The sequence below is a fragment of the Mollisia scopiformis genome (assembly GCF_001500285.1).
Source record: "Mollisia scopiformis unplaced genomic scaffold LY89scaffold_28, whole genome shotgun sequence".
Taxonomy (NCBI): Eukaryota; Fungi; Ascomycota; class Leotiomycetes; order Helotiales; family Mollisiaceae; genus Mollisia; species Mollisia scopiformis.
In genome coordinates this window covers 389489-407770 of record NW_017263608.1, presented here as the reverse complement: position 1 = coordinate 407770, position 18282 = coordinate 389489, and the positions used below count along the sequence as shown (strand labels likewise).

The 18282-nt window shown below is 47.3% G+C and overlaps 6 protein-coding genes across 6 annotated transcripts; 2 read left to right on the top strand and 4 right to left on the bottom strand.

Annotated features, from left to right (window-relative positions):
- Positions 1 to 600: 600 nt before the first annotated feature.
- On the bottom strand, positions 601 to 6844 carry LY89DRAFT_275517 (P-loop containing nucleoside triphosphate hydrolase protein). The gene is made up of 2 exons (XM_018206404.1): positions 6626 to 6844; positions 601 to 6563 (listed from the first exon to the last, which is right to left on the bottom strand). Exons 1-2 carry the CDS (start codon positions 6640 to 6642, stop codon positions 668 to 670), a joined length of 5913 nt encoding a protein of 1970 aa, XP_018064031.1. The 5' UTR covers positions 6643 to 6844; the 3' UTR covers positions 601 to 667.
- A 414-nt stretch (positions 6845 to 7258) lies between these two features.
- LY89DRAFT_690120 (NAD(P)-binding protein) lies at positions 7259 to 8898 on the bottom strand. The gene has a single exon (XM_018216037.1). It carries the CDS (start codon positions 8552 to 8554, stop codon positions 7556 to 7558), a length of 999 nt encoding a protein of 332 aa, XP_018064030.1. The 5' UTR covers positions 8555 to 8898; the 3' UTR covers positions 7259 to 7555.
- A 500-nt stretch (positions 8899 to 9398) lies between these two features.
- On the top strand, positions 9399 to 10765 carry LY89DRAFT_275530 (uncharacterized protein). Its single transcript, XM_018206405.1, has one exon. The coding sequence runs from the start codon at positions 9695 to 9697 to the stop codon at positions 10589 to 10591; it is 897 nt and encodes a 298-aa protein (XP_018064029.1). The 5' UTR covers positions 9399 to 9694; the 3' UTR covers positions 10592 to 10765.
- A 602-nt stretch (positions 10766 to 11367) lies between these two features.
- Positions 11368 to 11913, top strand: LY89DRAFT_724098 (uncharacterized protein; the record flags this gene model as incomplete). The annotated part of the gene is made up of 2 exons (XM_018218871.1): positions 11368 to 11784; positions 11896 to 11913. The coding sequence occupies one exon, from the start codon at positions 11368 to 11370 to the stop codon at positions 11722 to 11724; it is 357 nt and encodes a 118-aa protein (XP_018064028.1). The 3' UTR covers positions 11725 to 11784; positions 11896 to 11913.
- A 606-nt stretch (positions 11914 to 12519) lies between these two features.
- LY89DRAFT_761301 (uncharacterized protein) lies at positions 12520 to 13448 on the bottom strand (the record flags this gene model as incomplete). The annotated part of the gene is made up of 1 exon (XM_018221542.1): positions 12520 to 13448. A coding segment is annotated over one exon (726 nt), but the record flags the coding sequence as incomplete, so codon positions are not given.
- A 3668-nt stretch (positions 13449 to 17116) lies between these two features.
- Positions 17117 to 18061, bottom strand: LY89DRAFT_597543 (uncharacterized protein; the record flags this gene model as incomplete). The annotated part of the gene is made up of 4 exons (XM_018209982.1): positions 17117 to 17361; positions 17423 to 17530; positions 17581 to 17725; positions 17771 to 18061. Coding segments are annotated over 4 exons (789 nt in total), but the record flags the coding sequence as incomplete, so codon positions are not given.
- Between the last annotated feature and the right edge of the window lie 221 nt (positions 18062 to 18282).

The window sequence follows — 18282 nt, the reverse complement described above, 5'->3', positions numbered from 1 at the left end:
TGCTTTCTAGAATTCAATTCTAGAAGACAAGCCCAATATCACGTGCTCATGTGTTGCAAAATTCTACAAGCACCCATCTAACGCTCATTCTTGCCACTTCTGCAATTGCTAGGCTTGGTTTGGTCATTTCACATTTATGTGACTCACAGATACTATGTATAGATTGCTTCCAGGATTTAATTGCGTGCAAAGACAAAGCTTAGCTACTAGGCTCTTCATTGAAAACAGTTGAGATTGTGAAACTCGCAACTTTATCACTTCCAAGAACAATCCTCACTCATAACTTGTGGCCATTTGTCCAAGCACAAAGAATGTACCTTAAGAAGCGCTCCTCAAATGCCCTCGCAGGAATTGGTGGAGACCCCCTACGATTCGCTTAAAAAGGGGGTCTCGCTTCCCGGGACAGGCAAACATACCGGGGCAGGCAGCCACCGGGGCAGGCAGCCACCGAGGCAGACTGCACTGCCCCAAAGGCATACCCAACTCACAAGATTTGAACAAAGATTGGGGCCTGAAAGCCATGGCGTACCTTAAAACTATTGATGTCTTAGACATTATAATTGAATTGTTAGTACTGCGCAATATCCCGCTCCCTAATGAACAATATAACTCGTCAAACAAAAAATAAACTCCCGCTTCTTGCAATTTATCCCTGAACAAATATGAATCATCGAACTCTCAAATTCCCAAATTCTCTCTCCAGATCAGCGGCTGGCCTAACGCCATCAACGGCAGTATGATTCGTCCCGCCAACAGGCTCACCACACTGCGGACACGTCGAAGTCTGCATGGGCATACCGCATTCGCCCACCGTGAAAGGATGATTGTTAACGCAGTAGTACCAATGGCCAGTCCCTCGAAAATCGCTCGCCATAGCTGCATACACAGCAGCTTTCTCCTCGTTCGTCACTGGCATGTAGAAAGTCGAGTCACGGAGCATCTTCTCTACTTCCGTAATCTCCTCCATCATGCCTGCGGTCTGACCAGGATGAGCAGCACAGACGTGCTTAGCTCGTTGGAGATGATCTTTTGCAGTCTCTCGTAAGGCTGTGAGCTTTTCAGACGATTCTGATAGACTACGTTCGAGTGCTAAGAAGCGAGCCCAGTAGACATGACCGTCGACCACGATTCCTGGCTGACTTCTTGCTTCTGACTCCTTGATCAGAGCTTCGCAGTCTTTCCTGTTTTCGCTCAAGTCAAGCTTTATCGTACGAGGCAAGGCAGTTGAGTTGGTGATGTTTTTCTTGTAGGTCTCAAGAAACTTGGCAAGGATTGCGTAGTCACATCGGATGAGCAGGACTGTGGTCAAAAGTCGGTTCCGAGTTTGCAGAATATCAGCACCTGAGAGCGCCACAGCATCATCGACATCAACACCTCGATGTCTACGGGCATCTAGCACAAGATCCCGTACTCGACCAAAGGGTTGTTCCGTCTCTCCCACCTGCTTGAGGAACTGCTTGATGTCTCGTCGAAGAGGTAGAACTGATTTGAATTTTTTCATTCCTCTCACAAGAAGCCCGATCCGCGTGAACTGCATATCTCGGCTTTTGTTTAGCTCAATCGACTCGGACATATTTGTCGTGGTGGCAGCAGGAATGTCGGCAGTCTCTCGCAGCTCTTCCTCGATATGCTTCATTTTCGTCACAAGTGGAATAAAGCCTGCATTGGCCCATACAATAAATTTCTTCGTTGATTCGTCCATCAGTGCTCGTCGGACAATTCGACTGTAGCGATTGATGTTGCGCAATGGGCCACGACATTGTGGACAATTCTTCAGTGAAGATGCGGAGAATGGCTCAGAATTTTTGGTCAGTCCGATGATAGACCCTGCCTCATCAGAAGTATAGAAATCTGACATGCTCATGTGACCATCCATGCTTTCCAGGGTCAAGATGTGACCACAAGAAGGGACGATACAAGGGTTCTCGTCTAAATCAGTCTCCTCGTACGTAGACGACATGATATAGTCGACGACCATCGTCTTAATAGATGGGCCAGCGCAAATTTGACAATATCTTGAGTCTGGACACACCTCTCCGCAGAGGGACGGACATTGGTGTCCACAAGTCAAAAGACTTGTGCAGCGCTTAGAGCATGGCAACAAATCGCATGGAACAGCGCATGGCAAGTTACACTTCCCGTTGTGGGGACAGGACCAGGTGCAGTCTTCAGCACATGGAATGCAAGGCTCGTGGCACTTCTTGCTACACTTGGAATGGGCACAGCTAACTTCGCAAGGCTGAGAGCAGAGAAGGCACGGACTGTCACCATGGCATGGAGTTCGGCATTCGTGTCTGCATGTCGAGTAAGGTCTTCCGCATGGAGTGCTGCATGGTGAATGTGCTATCTCCACGATCCGACCATCGATCCTTGTATTGCATTTACTGCAGCGAGAATTGCAAGAGTGTCCACAAGGCAGCATTGCACCGCATCTTGCATTGCACTCGTGGTCGATTTCCAGAGGAAGTTGATGGCAGAAAACTTTCACTTGATGGTTGCAGTAAGGCACGATTTGATTCATGCTCACCTGGCATTGTACCATCTCTGGGGCTTGTGCTTCATAACATCTCAGTCGATCAGCGACGTGGCCGCATGGTAAGATAATGTTCTTGACGACGACTTGGCATTTGTCGTCACATGGATCTCCGCAGGGTCTTGGGCATGCATGGTCACACCCAGCCTTGACTCTCTGGCATCGTTCGAGACAACGAACGGCGTTGTGGAGTGTATCAGAATGGCACATGTTGGGGCAAGCATGTCCGCAACGCAATCGTGATGCACATCTCTTGTCACAACCACCTTCAGGAGCCAGACGAGCAAAGTCATCGGGAATTGACACTTCGATGGGGGTATCTTGATGTCTTGCACAGCACAAAGCAAGACTCGTGCCAATATTATCATTCTCTTGAAGCATCGAGATTACTTGTGACCACATCGTGACCGGACTTGCGGTATCTGAGTTGCCGATGATGTACATGCCATGACGGGCTCGAGATAATAAGACATTGATTCGGTTTGAGGTCTTGAGGAAGCCGCAATTTCGTTCCTCATTGCTTCGAACCAGAGAAATCACAATGACCTTAGCTTCTTCACCTTGGAAATTGTCGACAGTTGCAATTCTCAACGCGTTGAGGAGGGTCGACTTCTGTGTTTGAGATTGCTTTTCACTTTCTGCTGGATCTTCGATACCCGTGGCTTCGAGCTCTTCAATGTCCCTGTCCCCGACCACAAGTGCAAATGTGCTAGCTAGTCGCTTCCTAATCTTTTGGAGTTGTCCGAGATATGGAGTGAGCACAGCAATGTCTTCGTTTCCGTATGTCCCTTGTCGGACAATATGTGCAACCAGGGCTTCAACCATGTCGACTTCGAATGTGTTGGTACGTGACATTGATACTGATTGAGCAGAACGTGGATCTTCTGTCTCGCGATGATCGAGCCAGAAGAGGCGCTTTCGCATGCCATCGACTTCTGGGTAGTCAGATACAGAAAGATGATCTTTCAATCTTGGGTATAACGGAACCCGAACCAGGTCTGATATAGAGGGATGCATTCGTCTTTGGGTTTCCAAGGCGATGCAGGGAAGTTTGGGGTGGCCAGGTTGAGGGCTGACGAGGCGTTCGAATAGCGAGATATCGAGTGAGAACTTCTGTCCTTTCGGATTATCATGTTGTAGCTCAAAATTATTGATCTGCGGTCGCAGTTGCTCGTGATCTCCGATCAGAATCGCATGTTGCACTCCAGGCAGGAATGTAGTAAGAGTATGGGCTTCCAAAACTTCTCCTGCTTCTTCGCACAGGATCACCTTTGCTCCAACTCTTCCAAGCACATCGATCGTCTTTGCCAGCCCTGATGTTGTGACACCGATGATGTTCGCTTGCCGGAGACAACGAAGGTCGAGCTCTTGATGGCACTTGTCCAGCTTGGACTTAGCATCATACAGCTCATCGAGAGAGCCGAGGAGGCGTTGAAGAAGCTCGTTCGAGTGCATCTCCAACCAATGCTTATGAAGTGCGCTTCGCTCAAGCGATGATGTCTCGCTCAAAGAGACTTGTTGGAGCTCTGCTATTGGCCGGTTTGAGGTGATCTTCTTCGGTGCCTGTTTCAGCCAACTCTCGACAGCTCGAATCTTCTTGCCCTGCTTCACTTCCGTAAAGCCATCTTCATCAATCCCTCCTTTGAACAAATCATTGAAGTGTCGTTGATGACGCAGTTGGAGATAGTCTCGAACGTTCTTCCAAGAAGATGGCTCATTCAGTCCGGCGAGAATCACTCGAATGTCCTCTACGAGCGTTGCGATTTGTTGGTTATACTGCCATTTGTCGTGCTTTTCCTGTTTGGTAGGGTCAACATCCTTGGAAACGACGTGGAGATTTAGCTTCTGCAGAATTTCCGACTTGGAACGAGAGCCGAGGCGTATGATTTGCCTGATTCCATCATTCCAGAGATGTTCTAGCAGTTGATCAAGAGCATGATTTGTATAACAAACACAAACTACTGGCCCCAACTTCGCTGCAGCACGATTGTTCAGAAGAGCTTTGATGATGGAGACTCCAGTGTAACTCTTGCCTGTACCAGGTGGACCTTGTATAGCAGCAAGCGGTGTTCTCAAGGCATGTATTACTGCCTCTTGCTGTGCATCATCCAGGGTCGTGTACTTGTCGAAAACTTCGAAGTCAAATCTTTCTCCAGATCCAGGATTCAGTGACAAGGGGTTTCCTCCAGCAAGAAAATCCAGATTAAAACTGAAACCTGGCTGGCGAGCATAAGCTGGAGGCTTACCTTGTACCTGAGAGGCGCCTAGGTCAGCGACGTCTGTGGTTGGCGCGATGATGTCGGCAAAGGGAACATCTAAGGTACGATTCATCCTCTGCAAAGCATGTAGAGTGGGTTGAAAGGACGGGAGTAAAATTCCAGGGAACTCTACAAGTGATTGACGCGATTTATGGCGAGCGCCAATGTGATTGACAATCCATCGAATATCGTCAGCATTATGCTCAACCATACTCAGCAGCACGGTTGCTTCGTCATTGTCATGGGATAGGCTTGGAGTGTTCTGCGGTTCGTCATGGCCTTTCCCAGCACTCCTCGCATCTTCAGAATTGTTTTTCTCCCTGGAGTTCTGCGAAGTGGGGACCTCACCAACAGAGAAGAATATTATTCGTCGTGAAGCAGAAACAAAACAGACGAAAGCATCAGGTTGCAGTCGCTTCGAATTCTGCCACCATTCTTCTCGATTTCTTCGTGATTTTCCGCGAATCACTTTAGGTTGCTCAAAGCCAACAAGTACTTGAAGTCCTTTCTTCTTGTCTACAACTAGACCGAGGATACGAAGGTTCTGATGGACGACATTCCTGAGTATGTTTTTGCCTTGAGTTAGCTGTTCGGTGCGATTTGGGTGTTCCAGCCTAGAAAGCTCCACTTTAACAGCGTCTCGTACTTGGCCGACTGTATCTTCACGAAGAAGACGAAAATGTTTGTCCAGAAGTCCAGCTATGCCAGAAAGATGCGTTGACGGGGCTCGAATCGATGGTAAGAATTCTGTTCTCTGGGACATGATCTCGGCTGATGTAGGAAGAATTCGAATCTCCGATATGTTCTCCCGGTCATTGTCATGTCTTGGGCCATGCTTCGATAATCTGCCAGGAAGATCGACATCTAGCTGAAAGGTAACATCGTGGACGTCTCTCATGCTTCGTGCTTGAGTTCTGACAGGTAGTGAGTTCCCGATATTCAAGCGTCTTCTGATCCTAACAAGGCTCTGCTGCGCAGGAATCAGGGCGACATCATCTGACATACAAGCAGAGAGCGTCTCCACAATGGATTTGAAGTCGTCGAGGAGTTGAGCAGTTTGATATCCATCAATGAGGCGTTGTAAAACAGCAAGACTAGTCGAGATTGCCCTGGCTGACATGCCCTCATCGGTTGAAGGATCGCTAATCAAGGACACAATAGATCTGGCCACGGATCTGAACACTTGCGCAGCACGTCGACCACTGGGACCGAAAAGGAAGTTGTAGATACCGTCCACTGGAGCTTCCAGGACCAACGATGAAACGATGTCGGCATAGGCTATGATTTGAAAGAATGGTAATGCTTGGTCTTTGAATATCGAAAGAGTGACGTTATCTGATGTTCCATCCGTCATCAAATCGGCCAACGCCTTGATTATCGCGAGTCCATTTTCAGAGGCCAATTTTGTGATGATATGTTGACGAGTTCCAGCATCGCCTCGTTCGACCAGGTCCCAGCCTGTTTCGAAGAACCTTTTGAGGTCCACTGCAGCGTTCTGATATGGACGCGAGTCCGGTCGTGGAATCATATAAGTCCACCGTCGACAGCTAGCCTCGAGATCAGATTCTTGGCGAGGCACCGATGGTGTTGGTTGAGCTGTGCGGGAAGTGTCTGGAGATCGGCGATCGTGGTGTGTAAATGGGCATCTGCCCCCTCTAGAGCATCCTCTCGAAGTTGGGTAATAGGGACATGGTAGATTGGGATCGTGGCTGAAGTGGCAGCGACTACCGCGAGTGCATTTCCCTCTTGCAAAGTCGAAGCATACTCTCGGGCTACTTCAGCATAAATCGTCAGAATGGATAGCATTACTACCAATGAGAAGGCCAAGACTCACTTATTTCTTGCAGACATCGAACCTAGCGATCAGGCAACAGCGAAAAAAGCCGATATTAGGTCCTGATGTAGCTGTGAGGGTCCAGGACCTACTTTCTTTAAGGCTGCGAGTTTTGCTGGAGTAGATTTGATATTGGAAAAGCCACGATAAGCTGGAGAAATTCGACTGAACATATATTCAGATCAAGAATAACATCATGGCAGGATGAAAGAAGTCTTGCAAACCAAATCTTGTGTCACCACACTTTGTCCAGTGTCTTGGCAGTCGGCCTCAAACGCCATCTTGCGGCTACGAATCGGATGTGAGACTGAGAGTGCGATCCACACCGAGTTGAAAGCAGCAAGGCTGCAGGTTCAACATGAGCCACTTATACTTGCATATTGCTGGACGGGCATTTGCAGAAGTATTGATTGGTGTGGTTGATGCAGATGCCCGCGGTAATGCCTGAAACTCCCCCACGTCCATTAGCACCCCACGGTGTCGCGCTTGAGAGGCCCGCCATGCAAGCCGCAGATGTGGGTGTATCCGAAAGCATCGTGCGCGTCGTTGCATGTGGATTGGGGGCCAATGATTTCGATTGCACACCCGGCTGGCCTATTTGCCGCCGAACACTTCGCGGGGCAGATTCGCTATCAAGCATTAGATCAAGATCGTGTTGTGTCTCTGTCTTTGAGAAATCCGATCATTCAGTGGGCAGAAGACAAGAGAAGATGCAGTTGAAAAGACGTGGAGGGAAATGAGGCCGCCCGAACAAAGATCACTCTCTTCTACGTCGTTTGCCACTCGGCAAGGTGCAGCAGCTAGGGCCTGATGTTCCCACTCAATCATCCTGAAATTTTGGGTCGTCGATAGGAGTGTACAGTTTTGATTCGAATATTTTTATGAATCCAATCATCTGAATACCCATGCTCATTCCGACCAGCCTTTCGCTTAAGATCGTTCCCATATGGCTTTTGCTCCTTGGGAGGCACCTCCCTCGCCGGTCTGAATTTTCTTCGCAAACTCCACATACGATCCAGTCTTCACATCAGACAAGACATCGATACCACTGGGCTTCCATCCTAATTGCTGCCTTGCCTTCTGGCCGGAGGCTCGATTCTCAAAAGAGAAGATGTTGGCGAAGAATGGGTTCCACAGCTTCGTTGCTTCGTCGAGCGTGACCGAGCGAACAGGGAGCTTAAGTAGAGATCCAATAGCTTCTGCAATCTCTTTGAAGCTAACGTTTGTCGTAGTCGTAGCGTTGAACAATTCGCCAGGCTTCGCAGATTTGGCAGTAAGTAGGTAAAGCTGAGCAACATCGTCCACATACGCACTTGTAAAGCACGCACTTCCATCGCCAACGTAAATCGATTCCCCGTTATCAACAGCTTTCTGTATCATGTTGGGAAGGAACCCACTTCCACCTCGACCATACACGAAAGGAGCCAAACGGAGGCAGTTGGCACGAACATCTTTGGAAGCGTATGACAGAGCAAGATCTTCAGAGATCTTTCGCCCAGTCAAGGGTGAGTTTGCCATTGGAGAATCTTCGGTCACCTCCCCATGGTTTGGATCAGGTTCATTTAGAAGAGTCCCACTCGTCACGATGAACGACTTGCCAGTGCCGACGAGGGGTTCGCACATTGCATCGATTGCTGCCCTATCAGCTTGGAGGACTTTCTCGAAGTTCTGGAAGTCATTCATGAATGCGAGTTGGATGACGATGTCAGCTTGAGAGCTTTCGTGACGAAGTACGTCGAGAGTTGTCAAGTCTCCACGCACGGGCGTGACACCCAAAGCTTTCAATTTCTCATCTCCTGCTTCTGACCTTGACAGGCCATGTACTTCGTAGCCTTCTTTGATGGCATATTCGGAAATCGTGGTTCCAATGTAACCTGTAGCGCCTGTCATGAAGATGCGAGTCTTCTTGTTTTGGTTGGATGAAGTCATGTTGTGGCGATTCGTGATTGTGAGCTTAAATAAGGATCAAGGATTGGGATATGGTTCGATTCGATGAGAGCCTGGATGAGCAGGAAGAGAGTGCTTTAAGTACTTTGGATGAATACATCAGGTGATGTATTCGGGCGTTGAGTACTAAGTCCGGTATTGGCAGAGACCTCTACATACTCAAATACTGTTCAGGGAGAGTTGCGGGGGAAAACCCCAGATCCTTCAGAGGAGACAAGTTCATCGCAGGGATCTTGCAGAGTGCGGCTTAATCATTGCTATAGTCCAACAAATGGGAGCGCACGATGAATTACTGGTTCGGAGAGAGTTGAGGCGCGAAGAGCGATGCTTAGAAATTTCACTTTCTAGCGGAGTTTGGAAATGCGAAACAAGGTTAGTGTAAGGATATCTTTTAGTCTCTATGAGGTCTAGCTTCAACAGGCTGACTAATTCTCTAGACTCGGCAACATCTGTTGACATGATTCTTGTTCCTCTCAATCAGAGGCTTTCCATTTCATAGGACTCTGAGATACAATCTTGTTGCTCGCTGGAACAGCCATATCCGCACAAGGCTTATCTGGCAACCATGAGCTCCAAGTTATCTCCGCTATCACCGATTTCATTCGCGCTTCGGCACAAGCTCAATGTGGCCGAACGCAACAAGCAGCGAGTCAAGTATCTTTCTGCTTGCGCACTTGCCTATCCTTCCTACACTTTTCAAATATCTCCAATTGTTCTAAAGCTAACGTCAGGAGTCAGGTGACAAAGATAGTCTCGTGACACGCATAATTTGATCACGACTCGGGAAATACCCAGAAGGATCTGCTTACTTCCCTATTGCGGCTTTCATTGCGCACCGCCTCGATATTTGGTCGGAGGAACGGGGCACAGCTGCCCCGAACCCTCGTCAGCAAGGTTTTGACATGGAAGCGATTGGTTCCGTCGTTTGCACCGTACTCGGTACCCGTTCCCGCTGTCAGCTAGAGAGTTTAGAAAATTTCCGACACCTCATCCCCTTCATAAGGCTGAGGGATTCTCTCTTTCTCTGAAATTAAATATACAGTCATGCTTCTGCTATTTGAGTCTGAAAGTTTGCTTTGTGTAACGTCAATGAATTGATTTAAAGTTTGAGGCGTTGTTAGGATGTTGGGTTTCGACGCCGGATGGTCCGGATTTGATGTTGGATCGTGGCTTTCAGTATTTTGTACAAGTGTGTGCATGCTTAGTATTCAATATCTTCTTTTGAAGACGGATAGGGCGAGAAAAGTGCTGCCGCCAGAAGTTGTGCCGACACAGACTGAGTTGTATGCGGCAGTTGGGTGCTTTTGGCTATCATATCTCGGTTCAATCAAGACTTTACTTCATGGAATCAGAGGACTTCTTTGGATTCTGTCAGAGCTTAATTTTCTCGATAGACCGCAATTCCCACATGGCACCAGCTGGCCATCACGTTCGGAGGACAGTCCAAAACAAGAATTCTCGGAGGCGAAACTCGGTTTACAACTATTCAACCTTGTTATCCTGACCTGGCAACTTCATCAAGTCACTCTGCTGATCATAAATGTCACTATCCCATTTATCAAAAAGGTGCAGCAACACCCACAGTTCGCTCTCTCGCTTCTCTGCTCTCGGCTACAGTCCCTCATCGCCTTCCTTCAACTCATCACCATCGGCCAGTCATCCACATCTCAACAGATTCCACTCAAGCTCTGCATCTCAGACGAGAACTCATCCCTCTCAACAATCCAAAAAGTCAGGTTACAACGAACGCAAACCGCTTCGCCCAAGAAAGGGCGAACACTATCCTGGAGTCTGACGGTCGACAAGGAAGCATTGGACGAAATGAAAGAAACTCTTGGTCCTCCTGGTGGATTTGGAGAGTTAGGGTTTTGTGTTGGGAAGGACGAGGTTAGATTCGAAGCGATGGGAAAAGGAACAAGTTTTGGGTTGATGTTTGGGATTGAGGACAAAGAGGATGGGGTGGTGACCAAGCCTGCTGTGAGGCCCGTGGTATCGGGGAGGAGGAGAAAGACGAAATGAGCGGCTTTATTTTACCTTGATACTGGAGTCTGATGAACCAGTGGGTTTTCTGAGTTGGACGATCTACAGGCCTGGATTGATACCCTCATATGACGCGGATGTACAGATATGAATCAACGTCTGAACCTTCGGCTCACTTTCCCCTAGTGGATTTGGACTTTTGGTGCAAGAAAAATACCAGTTTTCCTTAATCTAACACATTCGTCTTTGATATCCACGCCAGCGCAGAGATAGAGGGTTTCTTAGATATTTCTTCAGGTGCAGTGCAGCGGCCAGTAATGGTTTTGAATCCATGTCGACCGAAAAGAGGCAAAATATGGTCACGTGCCATGTAGAGTAGGTATCTACCTAGCAATACTCGATGATCGATGCTCGAAGATACTCTCTCCACTTTAAGTACTGCATCTCGACTCGAGTTGTCATAGAAATATACCAGCAGGCGCTTAGCAAGTAAAACGGAACTTTATTGTGTCTCAAAAATCGCTATTTCACTCTACTTCTAAATTTATTTCGAATCGTTATATCATAATATTGTTATAAATTCGTAATTGAATATAAATCATCAATAAGCTCGAAGTAGACGGCGGACCTGAACTCCAAAACGCAATCGCCACATGTACTAAGACCATATCCATGAGGTAGCAGTAATCCAAGTTGTCCTTCTACACCGACTACACGTATACCCACCAGTGGGTGTCAGAATTCGTGAACCACGCTAAAATTAGCGAATAACACGAAAATCGCGCCCCGCCATTCCTACCACTACAACAGCAATTATGGCACTTACGGCACCCAGAACGCGCGCAAATGACCGTCTTACCCCTCCCCCAGACCCAGCGTATAATTACCCAGCTTCAACTCGCAAGCGTACACGATTCTACGACGCGTACGATAAGCAACACCACTTAAAGTCCTTCCGCCAGCTATATCGCGATGAAGGTGTTGACCATACTACTGGGCTGCGTTGGAAGCGTCAGAGAGAGACAATGGGCCATCTAGCAATGAGAACAACACGTGGAATATCTAAAAAGCCACTCGGGAGGAAGTCTAAAGTCACATTAGCTATGTGCCAAATGCTGGTCGATCCTATACGAAACCCCGTCCGCGACCAAGACCTTGACGCGCAAATTTAGTACCATAAACTCCCAATAAAGAGGCGCTAGTTGCAAAGGAAATTGAAGGAGCTTATAAAGGCACGATGGTTTAAAATAGTATTTGTAAACAAGCAGGTTTTAGAAAAAAACTTAGAGGAACGTGTTGCTTTTGGAAAAGAGCACGTAGGTAAGACAATTGAGGATTACTAGAGCTTGATTACGTATACGGACGAGGCACACCACGATCCTGGCGCCTAGCCTATTGGCTATATATTGAGATAAGAAGGAGGCGGCCGACGTTATACGGACGAGAATATTATAGAACGGAAAGAAATAAAAGGCATAGCATTCTATATTGCTGCTTGGATCAATTGGTGGGGGAAATCAGAAAAGCTAGAGTTCTACAATAACGAAGAAAACACTATAGAATACCCTCCTATGCCTCCAAAACCTCGTTGTCGCCTAATAATAGAGTCTTAAGAGGAATATAAAGCTAGAGTGGAAGAATAGGAGGCTACTAAACCTCACAAAGTAGAGAAAAAGGTTGTAGGCAACTATATGACCCAAAAGTACTATACAGAGCGTCTCTTGCCTATATACATTAAAGCTGTCCAAGAACAGCGTTTACAACATACAAATCAAGTGTATCTTTAAGAAGATGCGGACCCCTCTCATAGTATGCGTAAAGAAGGCCTTGCGTATTAGCTGAAAGTAGTCAATTGGGTAGTCAATATCAAGCATCTTGCGTAGTCACCAGATTTAAATCCAATTGAGGGTATTTAGAATATTATTAAGCAACGTGTGCGCTAGAGAGTCTTTTATTCTGACGAGGAGGTAAAACAAGCTCTTCAAGAGGAATGGGACAAAATCACGTTAGAAGAGATACGCTCACGCATCGCTGATATGCCTGGGAGATACAGACGCCTTATTAAAAATGGGGGGAAAGCTATTAAAACTGCAAAATGGTGATTTATTTTGTAATAATATTAGCAATTGACTGTTGACCCCCTTTGAAATTCTGGCGTTCTCGCCTAATTTTAGCGTGGTTCACGAATTCTGACACCCACTGGTGACCCATGCGCTTGGGATGAATAAATGATCAAAGAGGCGATGCCTTCCCCGGTCTTTATAGGATTTGAAGCGACTTGCCGACAGTGGGCGCAAGGCAGGCTGTTGACTCCGTACAAATATTTCACCCACCAGGGACAGCCAGCTTTTTCATCGTTTTCTGGTGTTCCTGTTGTTTTAGAAGAAGTCTTCTCCTGTTCATGGTCGCTAGAAGATGCTTCCGGTTGTCCCGACTCGGTATGTTCTTCATTCGAGCCAGGTTCTCCGTTTGCAGTATCCGTATTGCTCCCTGAATCCGAATATTCTAGCATAGAAGTTGTCAAAGATATGCGGAAGTGGGATGCGCGCGCACAATAAACGTCTGTGCTGTTACTGTTGAAGTTCTTAACCGAAGTATGGGTACGTGTCAAACAGCGCCCGAAACAGCGCCCGAGAAGTGAGATAGAGTTTTCTGAGGTCCCCCGAATAGGCGTGGGCTCTTCATCTCTAGGTTCAAGGAATGTGATTGACTCGCGATATGGCAATTGGTTTCTGTCAATTTCTCCATCTGCATTGATCGTAATATGCTTGCAGCGATGATGAGCATAGCATGGATCTTTGAGATACAGCACTTGCCCTGCTTTGTCGATAGAGATATGCTCGACACAAAACCTGTGAGTCCGCCGTGATGTTGCCCTACATCTTATCAAATCCACGTTTTCGCTAATCAAAACTTCCGTATGGCTTCGAATGTCGAATCTTCCCAGGATCTCCTCCAATTCCTCCTCGCTTTCAGCCTCGGCATCTGTACCTGGAGCAGTCGCCAGAAATTCGCCCAGTTCATCGCTGTCGGACATCAGACACTTATTCCACTCCTCTTCGCTGAGGCTCTCTATTCTGTTCGGAATGTTCATAGAGCCAAAGGCGACAAGGTCCAGACACGGATTGTTGTTCTGTGCATTTGTCTCCGGCAGAGCATCCACAATAAAGACCCTTCCGTCTCTGTAAACGAGGTTACATTGGTCGTCAGGTACTTCTATAAGGCTTTCATGTAGTGTACTATGATCGCCGTCGTCGTCGCTATCATTTTTGTAGTTGGATGGCCCTGCAAATTTGAATGTTGTAGAGGCAGCTCTCTGTGCTCGGGTTGGCTCACACTTCCTACTCTTGCGAGATGCTGGTTTCTTGATGCCAAGTGGGATGTAAGTTTGAATACTTTCGCTCAGATTTCGAGTCCTTTTCTTCCCCTTGTCTCTAGAGACTACAGCTCTACTCCTCGGCTGAGAACTCAAGCTACTAGTCTGAGAATCCGAATGTGTCGACACTTCCCATTCACGCTGCTGTCGAATCGAAGCTTGGTGTAATTTTTCTAAAACTTCAGACTGTTTGGTCATTTGACGTTTCACATCTTGAATCAGGATCTTTGTTTCTTCATGCCTGTCGAGTACAAAAGTTAAGCTTCAGTGATATGCAAATGGCGATAAAGTTTCAGTTTGTAATACGTACCCGAACTGGGATTGACTAAATAATGCTGCCAACAGTGCCAGTTGAAGCGTCGACTTCGCACATTCCACGTTCCTAAGCAGTCCTTGGATCTCTTCGTCATCCATTATGAACTTCAACGTGTCTCTCATGAGATGGTAGCTGACCCAGTCTCGAAGTCGTGTCACTCTATTCTTCTCCAGATATTTGTATCAGTGGAGCAAACGTTCCGCTTCTATCAATGGGAAGCTTAACATCAAGCTGCTATATTTCAAGAGGCATTGTTCCTGGCCATCGACATCGATAATGATTCTTTGATGAGAGGGTACCTTCTCGCAGATGTCGACGATCACACAGTGTATCTTGGTATGTTAGCCGTTGAATCATCCTGAAGATGTACTGAAATAGGCTCCATATGTAGCACAGAGTGTCCAAACTTGCCAAATACTGATCCAACGCTTTCGGGGCTCCTTTGACTTTGGCCAATAATGTCTTGACGCTTCCCACGAACTGCCATAATGCGATTGCACTTGCACATGTGCCAAAAGTTTCGGCCATGTTGGCAAAGGTTTCAGTTGAGAGGACGACAAAGTGTGTAGTAAGTAATTTCTGTGTGTCGCAGAGAGGAGTCCTGAGAGGAAAGTTTCTGGTGTTCGAACCTGCGGTCTTTAAGGCAGATATCTACTCTCCCTGAAAATTACCTTACACTTCTACCAGGCGCTCGACCCCTCTATTTCCAGCCTCGTCTGACTGTGTGCCTATGAAAATGCCCGAGTAAGCAGTGTCACAACGATGAGAACAAGGCTCGGCGCTGGCCATGTGAACAATCATTGCCCTATCGCTTGGGCCTGATCTAACGATTACCGATCCAACGTTGCAAAAGCGGGGTCTCTGCAGCTCTAAGCCTTGCGCATGTACTGTGCGGTCGGTCACCCCCCCACGGGGCGGCCGTGAGAGCTCGGGGAGGGGCGGGGAGGGGCCCAGGGGGGCTGTTGGGCCCGGGGATGCCACTAGGAATATGCCTTGCACACCGAGAAGTGAATCCTCCCTTCATGGGTGCTTACTCAATCTCTTGATCGGGCTGGGAGCATATGTTGGTTTGTTGGTTTGTTGGCTTGTTGGCTTGTTGGCTTGTTGGCTTGCAGGTTGCATGTGCTGTTGTAACCAAACACGATGCACCTTACCGGATCGAGCCTTTTGATATGGCAGATGGCGATCTTGATATTTGAGGTTATTGGAAGAAAAGAAAATTTGTTACTTACATGTAAATCTGGCACGTAGTATCAGGACGAAGCACCTTTCGTCCAATCTGACTTCCAAGTTAGTCGCCGGCTTTTGATCACGTGCGAAGCTCATTGCCCCCCAGTGCCAGGCTCTTCAGAGCCTAGAGGATTATATTAGGATAGCTTGCGGCCACCACCGAGCCTTTATCCGTCTTGTGCTTGAAGAAATACAAGTACTCCATATATGAGCACTATGAAGCTATGATGTTAAGCTTGAGGCTTTGCAGTCAGCCAGTTGTATAGTAGGTAATTCGTGTAGATTCCGAAAGCTTAAAATAATTGTATTGATGATAGAGATTTGTTATTGCATAATTAGCTGTAGTAGAGCCTGTAGTGTATAATGTAATATATGTTGCCTGACATAGAAGTAAAATATTAACGTATTGCGTATGATTTAACGTAGTGTGGTGAACTTTCCCATGAGGTACTGTACTTAAATGTTTTCGGGGACTAGAATAACGCTAAAAGGTTCGCAGGTTGAACTTCCCCGAAACCTTTCGAGTGACATTTTTCATCCGTCGGATAGGGGTATTCCCCGGCTATTGCATAAGACTACTTTTCGTCCATTGAATTAAAATTAAAATATTATCTGAAATCGGCCCCCAAATTCATCAAAACACAACCAAACCAAACCACCCGGCAGCAACCAGATCAACAACACTGACACCAAACCTCGACGCAGCACCAGTGAAAGCACTCGGGCTCGCTGTAACACTCACAGTCCCATTCTTCTCTCCCGTCGTCGGTGACCCAGTACCCACATCCGCAGGCGACGGACTGGTAACCACACCAGCTGCCGACGAAGTCGAGCTAATCCCACCAATTGCCGCGAGAGGGCTGCTTGAGACAGCAATTCCTGTGGCGCTGGAGGTGGAGATGGCGATTTTGCTAGCGGGACTGCTGTATATGTACGCTGCGGAAGAAGAAGTCCCCACAACAGAGGACGAGGATCCTTCAGCTTCGGTAACAGGGCAGATTGTTGTGCTGAGTACTACTGTCATTGTGGTTACTTTGCTTGAGTCGGTGGGGCAATTGATGACTGGTTTAGCGCAGCTGATGATTGTTGATATGTAGGTTGTGTAGATTGTTGATGTTGAGTAGGAGGTTGACTTTGCTGACTCGGTTGAGATTGAGGAGGTTGGTGCTGAGGTCTCTGTGGCTGTCACGAGACAGATTGTTGTGTGGAGTGCGATGGTTTCGGTGGTTACTGAGATGGAGTTTGCTGGGTAGTCTGTTACTGTTGATACAAATGAGGTGATGGTCTTAACGGAGGTGGTGTAGAATGTCGAGGTTGTCCATTGGGTGGTTGATGTTGGGACTGAAGAGGTGGAGTTTGAGTATAGAACAGAGCTCGGTGTGGCTCTGCTGGAGACTCCGGACGAAACCCTGGTTGTGAAGATGAGAGAAGACGAGATAGATGTAGCAGACACCGAAGAGCTGCTGGACGAGGACGACGAAGTCAAGGAACTATCAATCATTCAATTCAAGGAACTAAACTTAAACCACCCCACTAAGTCAAATTTCACCGAAAATACTTCTGCCATTAACTACAGCAGAAACGTTAGAAGCAGGCATGGGGCACCAGTAAGTGATAACGAAAGTACCAGGATAAGACTGGTTCATGAAACGTTATCAAGATTCACGTCTGGAGCACGGATCATATCGCCAGTGGCATTGGCAACAAACTTCAAGACATTGGCGTGAGTATCCCATCGACCAAGGTGGTGGAGATCCCAGTTGGCTTCGGTGGTCGCGAGAATCGAGTAGTGGGTGTAGAACGTGTCGTCAGTGGTGTTGACAAGTTCTGCGGGCAAGTTATCCAAGAGTAGGACGGGCATGAATCTGTTCTCGATGGGGTACGTCTCTTCCTCGTCAAAGTATGGCGGATGTTAGCAAGAAGTTCAGAGTCGGAGAAATCAGCTTACTGATGATAAGAAGAGTGTTCATGAAGTTCTTGTTTTCCAAGATTGACTCCAAGAATTGATACAACCAATCGGCACCATAGACTATGCCCGTATCATGGGCATCGTTCACTTTGAGCTGTCAGTATTGCTTCAACTAACGTTAGAAACCAGCTACTGACGCATGTTTGGTGTGATGAACATATATTGAGGCATCTCATTGCTGTCCATATCATCGTAGAACTCAACAAATCTCTTAATGGTGTTCAATTTAGTTGATTCTTCAACGTTCTTATTGTACAGAACCGCAGGGCTGGAAAAGTCAATCTCTAAGCCAGTCACGTGGACGGAATGTCTGTTTCCAGAACCGACATTGTGCTTGTGTGTTCGGACATAGTAATTAGCACCAGCTTCTGGGTCGAGGTACTGGTATCCCTCAAAGCCAGTGTAGGGCACGTCTTCCTGGTATTCTCCAAACGAACTATCTTTCTCTGCCAAAAGATCAAACAACGTAGAAACATTGGCGGGAATCTGGTTGCAGTTGTCATTATCCATTCCAAAGTTGTCGCCACCATGAATGGCACAATAATTAAGCCCGGAAGGATGAGTTGTGCTAAAGTAGTTGGTGAGCGCGATGCCCTTCTGAGCGAGGAGTTGCATATTTGCTGGAATTTGTCAGAGGTCTGTCTTCTTTACTTGAGTTCTCAGTTCCGATTTTCCAACGCGGTGGCCAAATCAATGTTCTTCATCATAAAGACCGCAATGCAGTCAAAGACCTTGCCCTTCACATGAGTGAAAGCGACAATGGAGTGGCTGTCGGAAGCTCAGCAGCAATAGCCGCAGCACCCCCCGAAGTATTAGGAACAGTTGAGCTTGCGGATTGA

What these genes read in the sequence shown, in the direction of transcription:
- LY89DRAFT_275530 (XM_018206405.1), top strand. Translation starts at nt 9,695, where the DNA reads ATGTTGGGTTTCGACGCCGGATGGTCCGGATTTGATGTTGGATCGTGG.
- LY89DRAFT_690120 (XM_018216037.1), bottom strand. Translation starts at nt 8,554, where the DNA reads ATGACTTCATCCAACCAAAACAAGAAGACTCGCATCTTCATGACAGGC.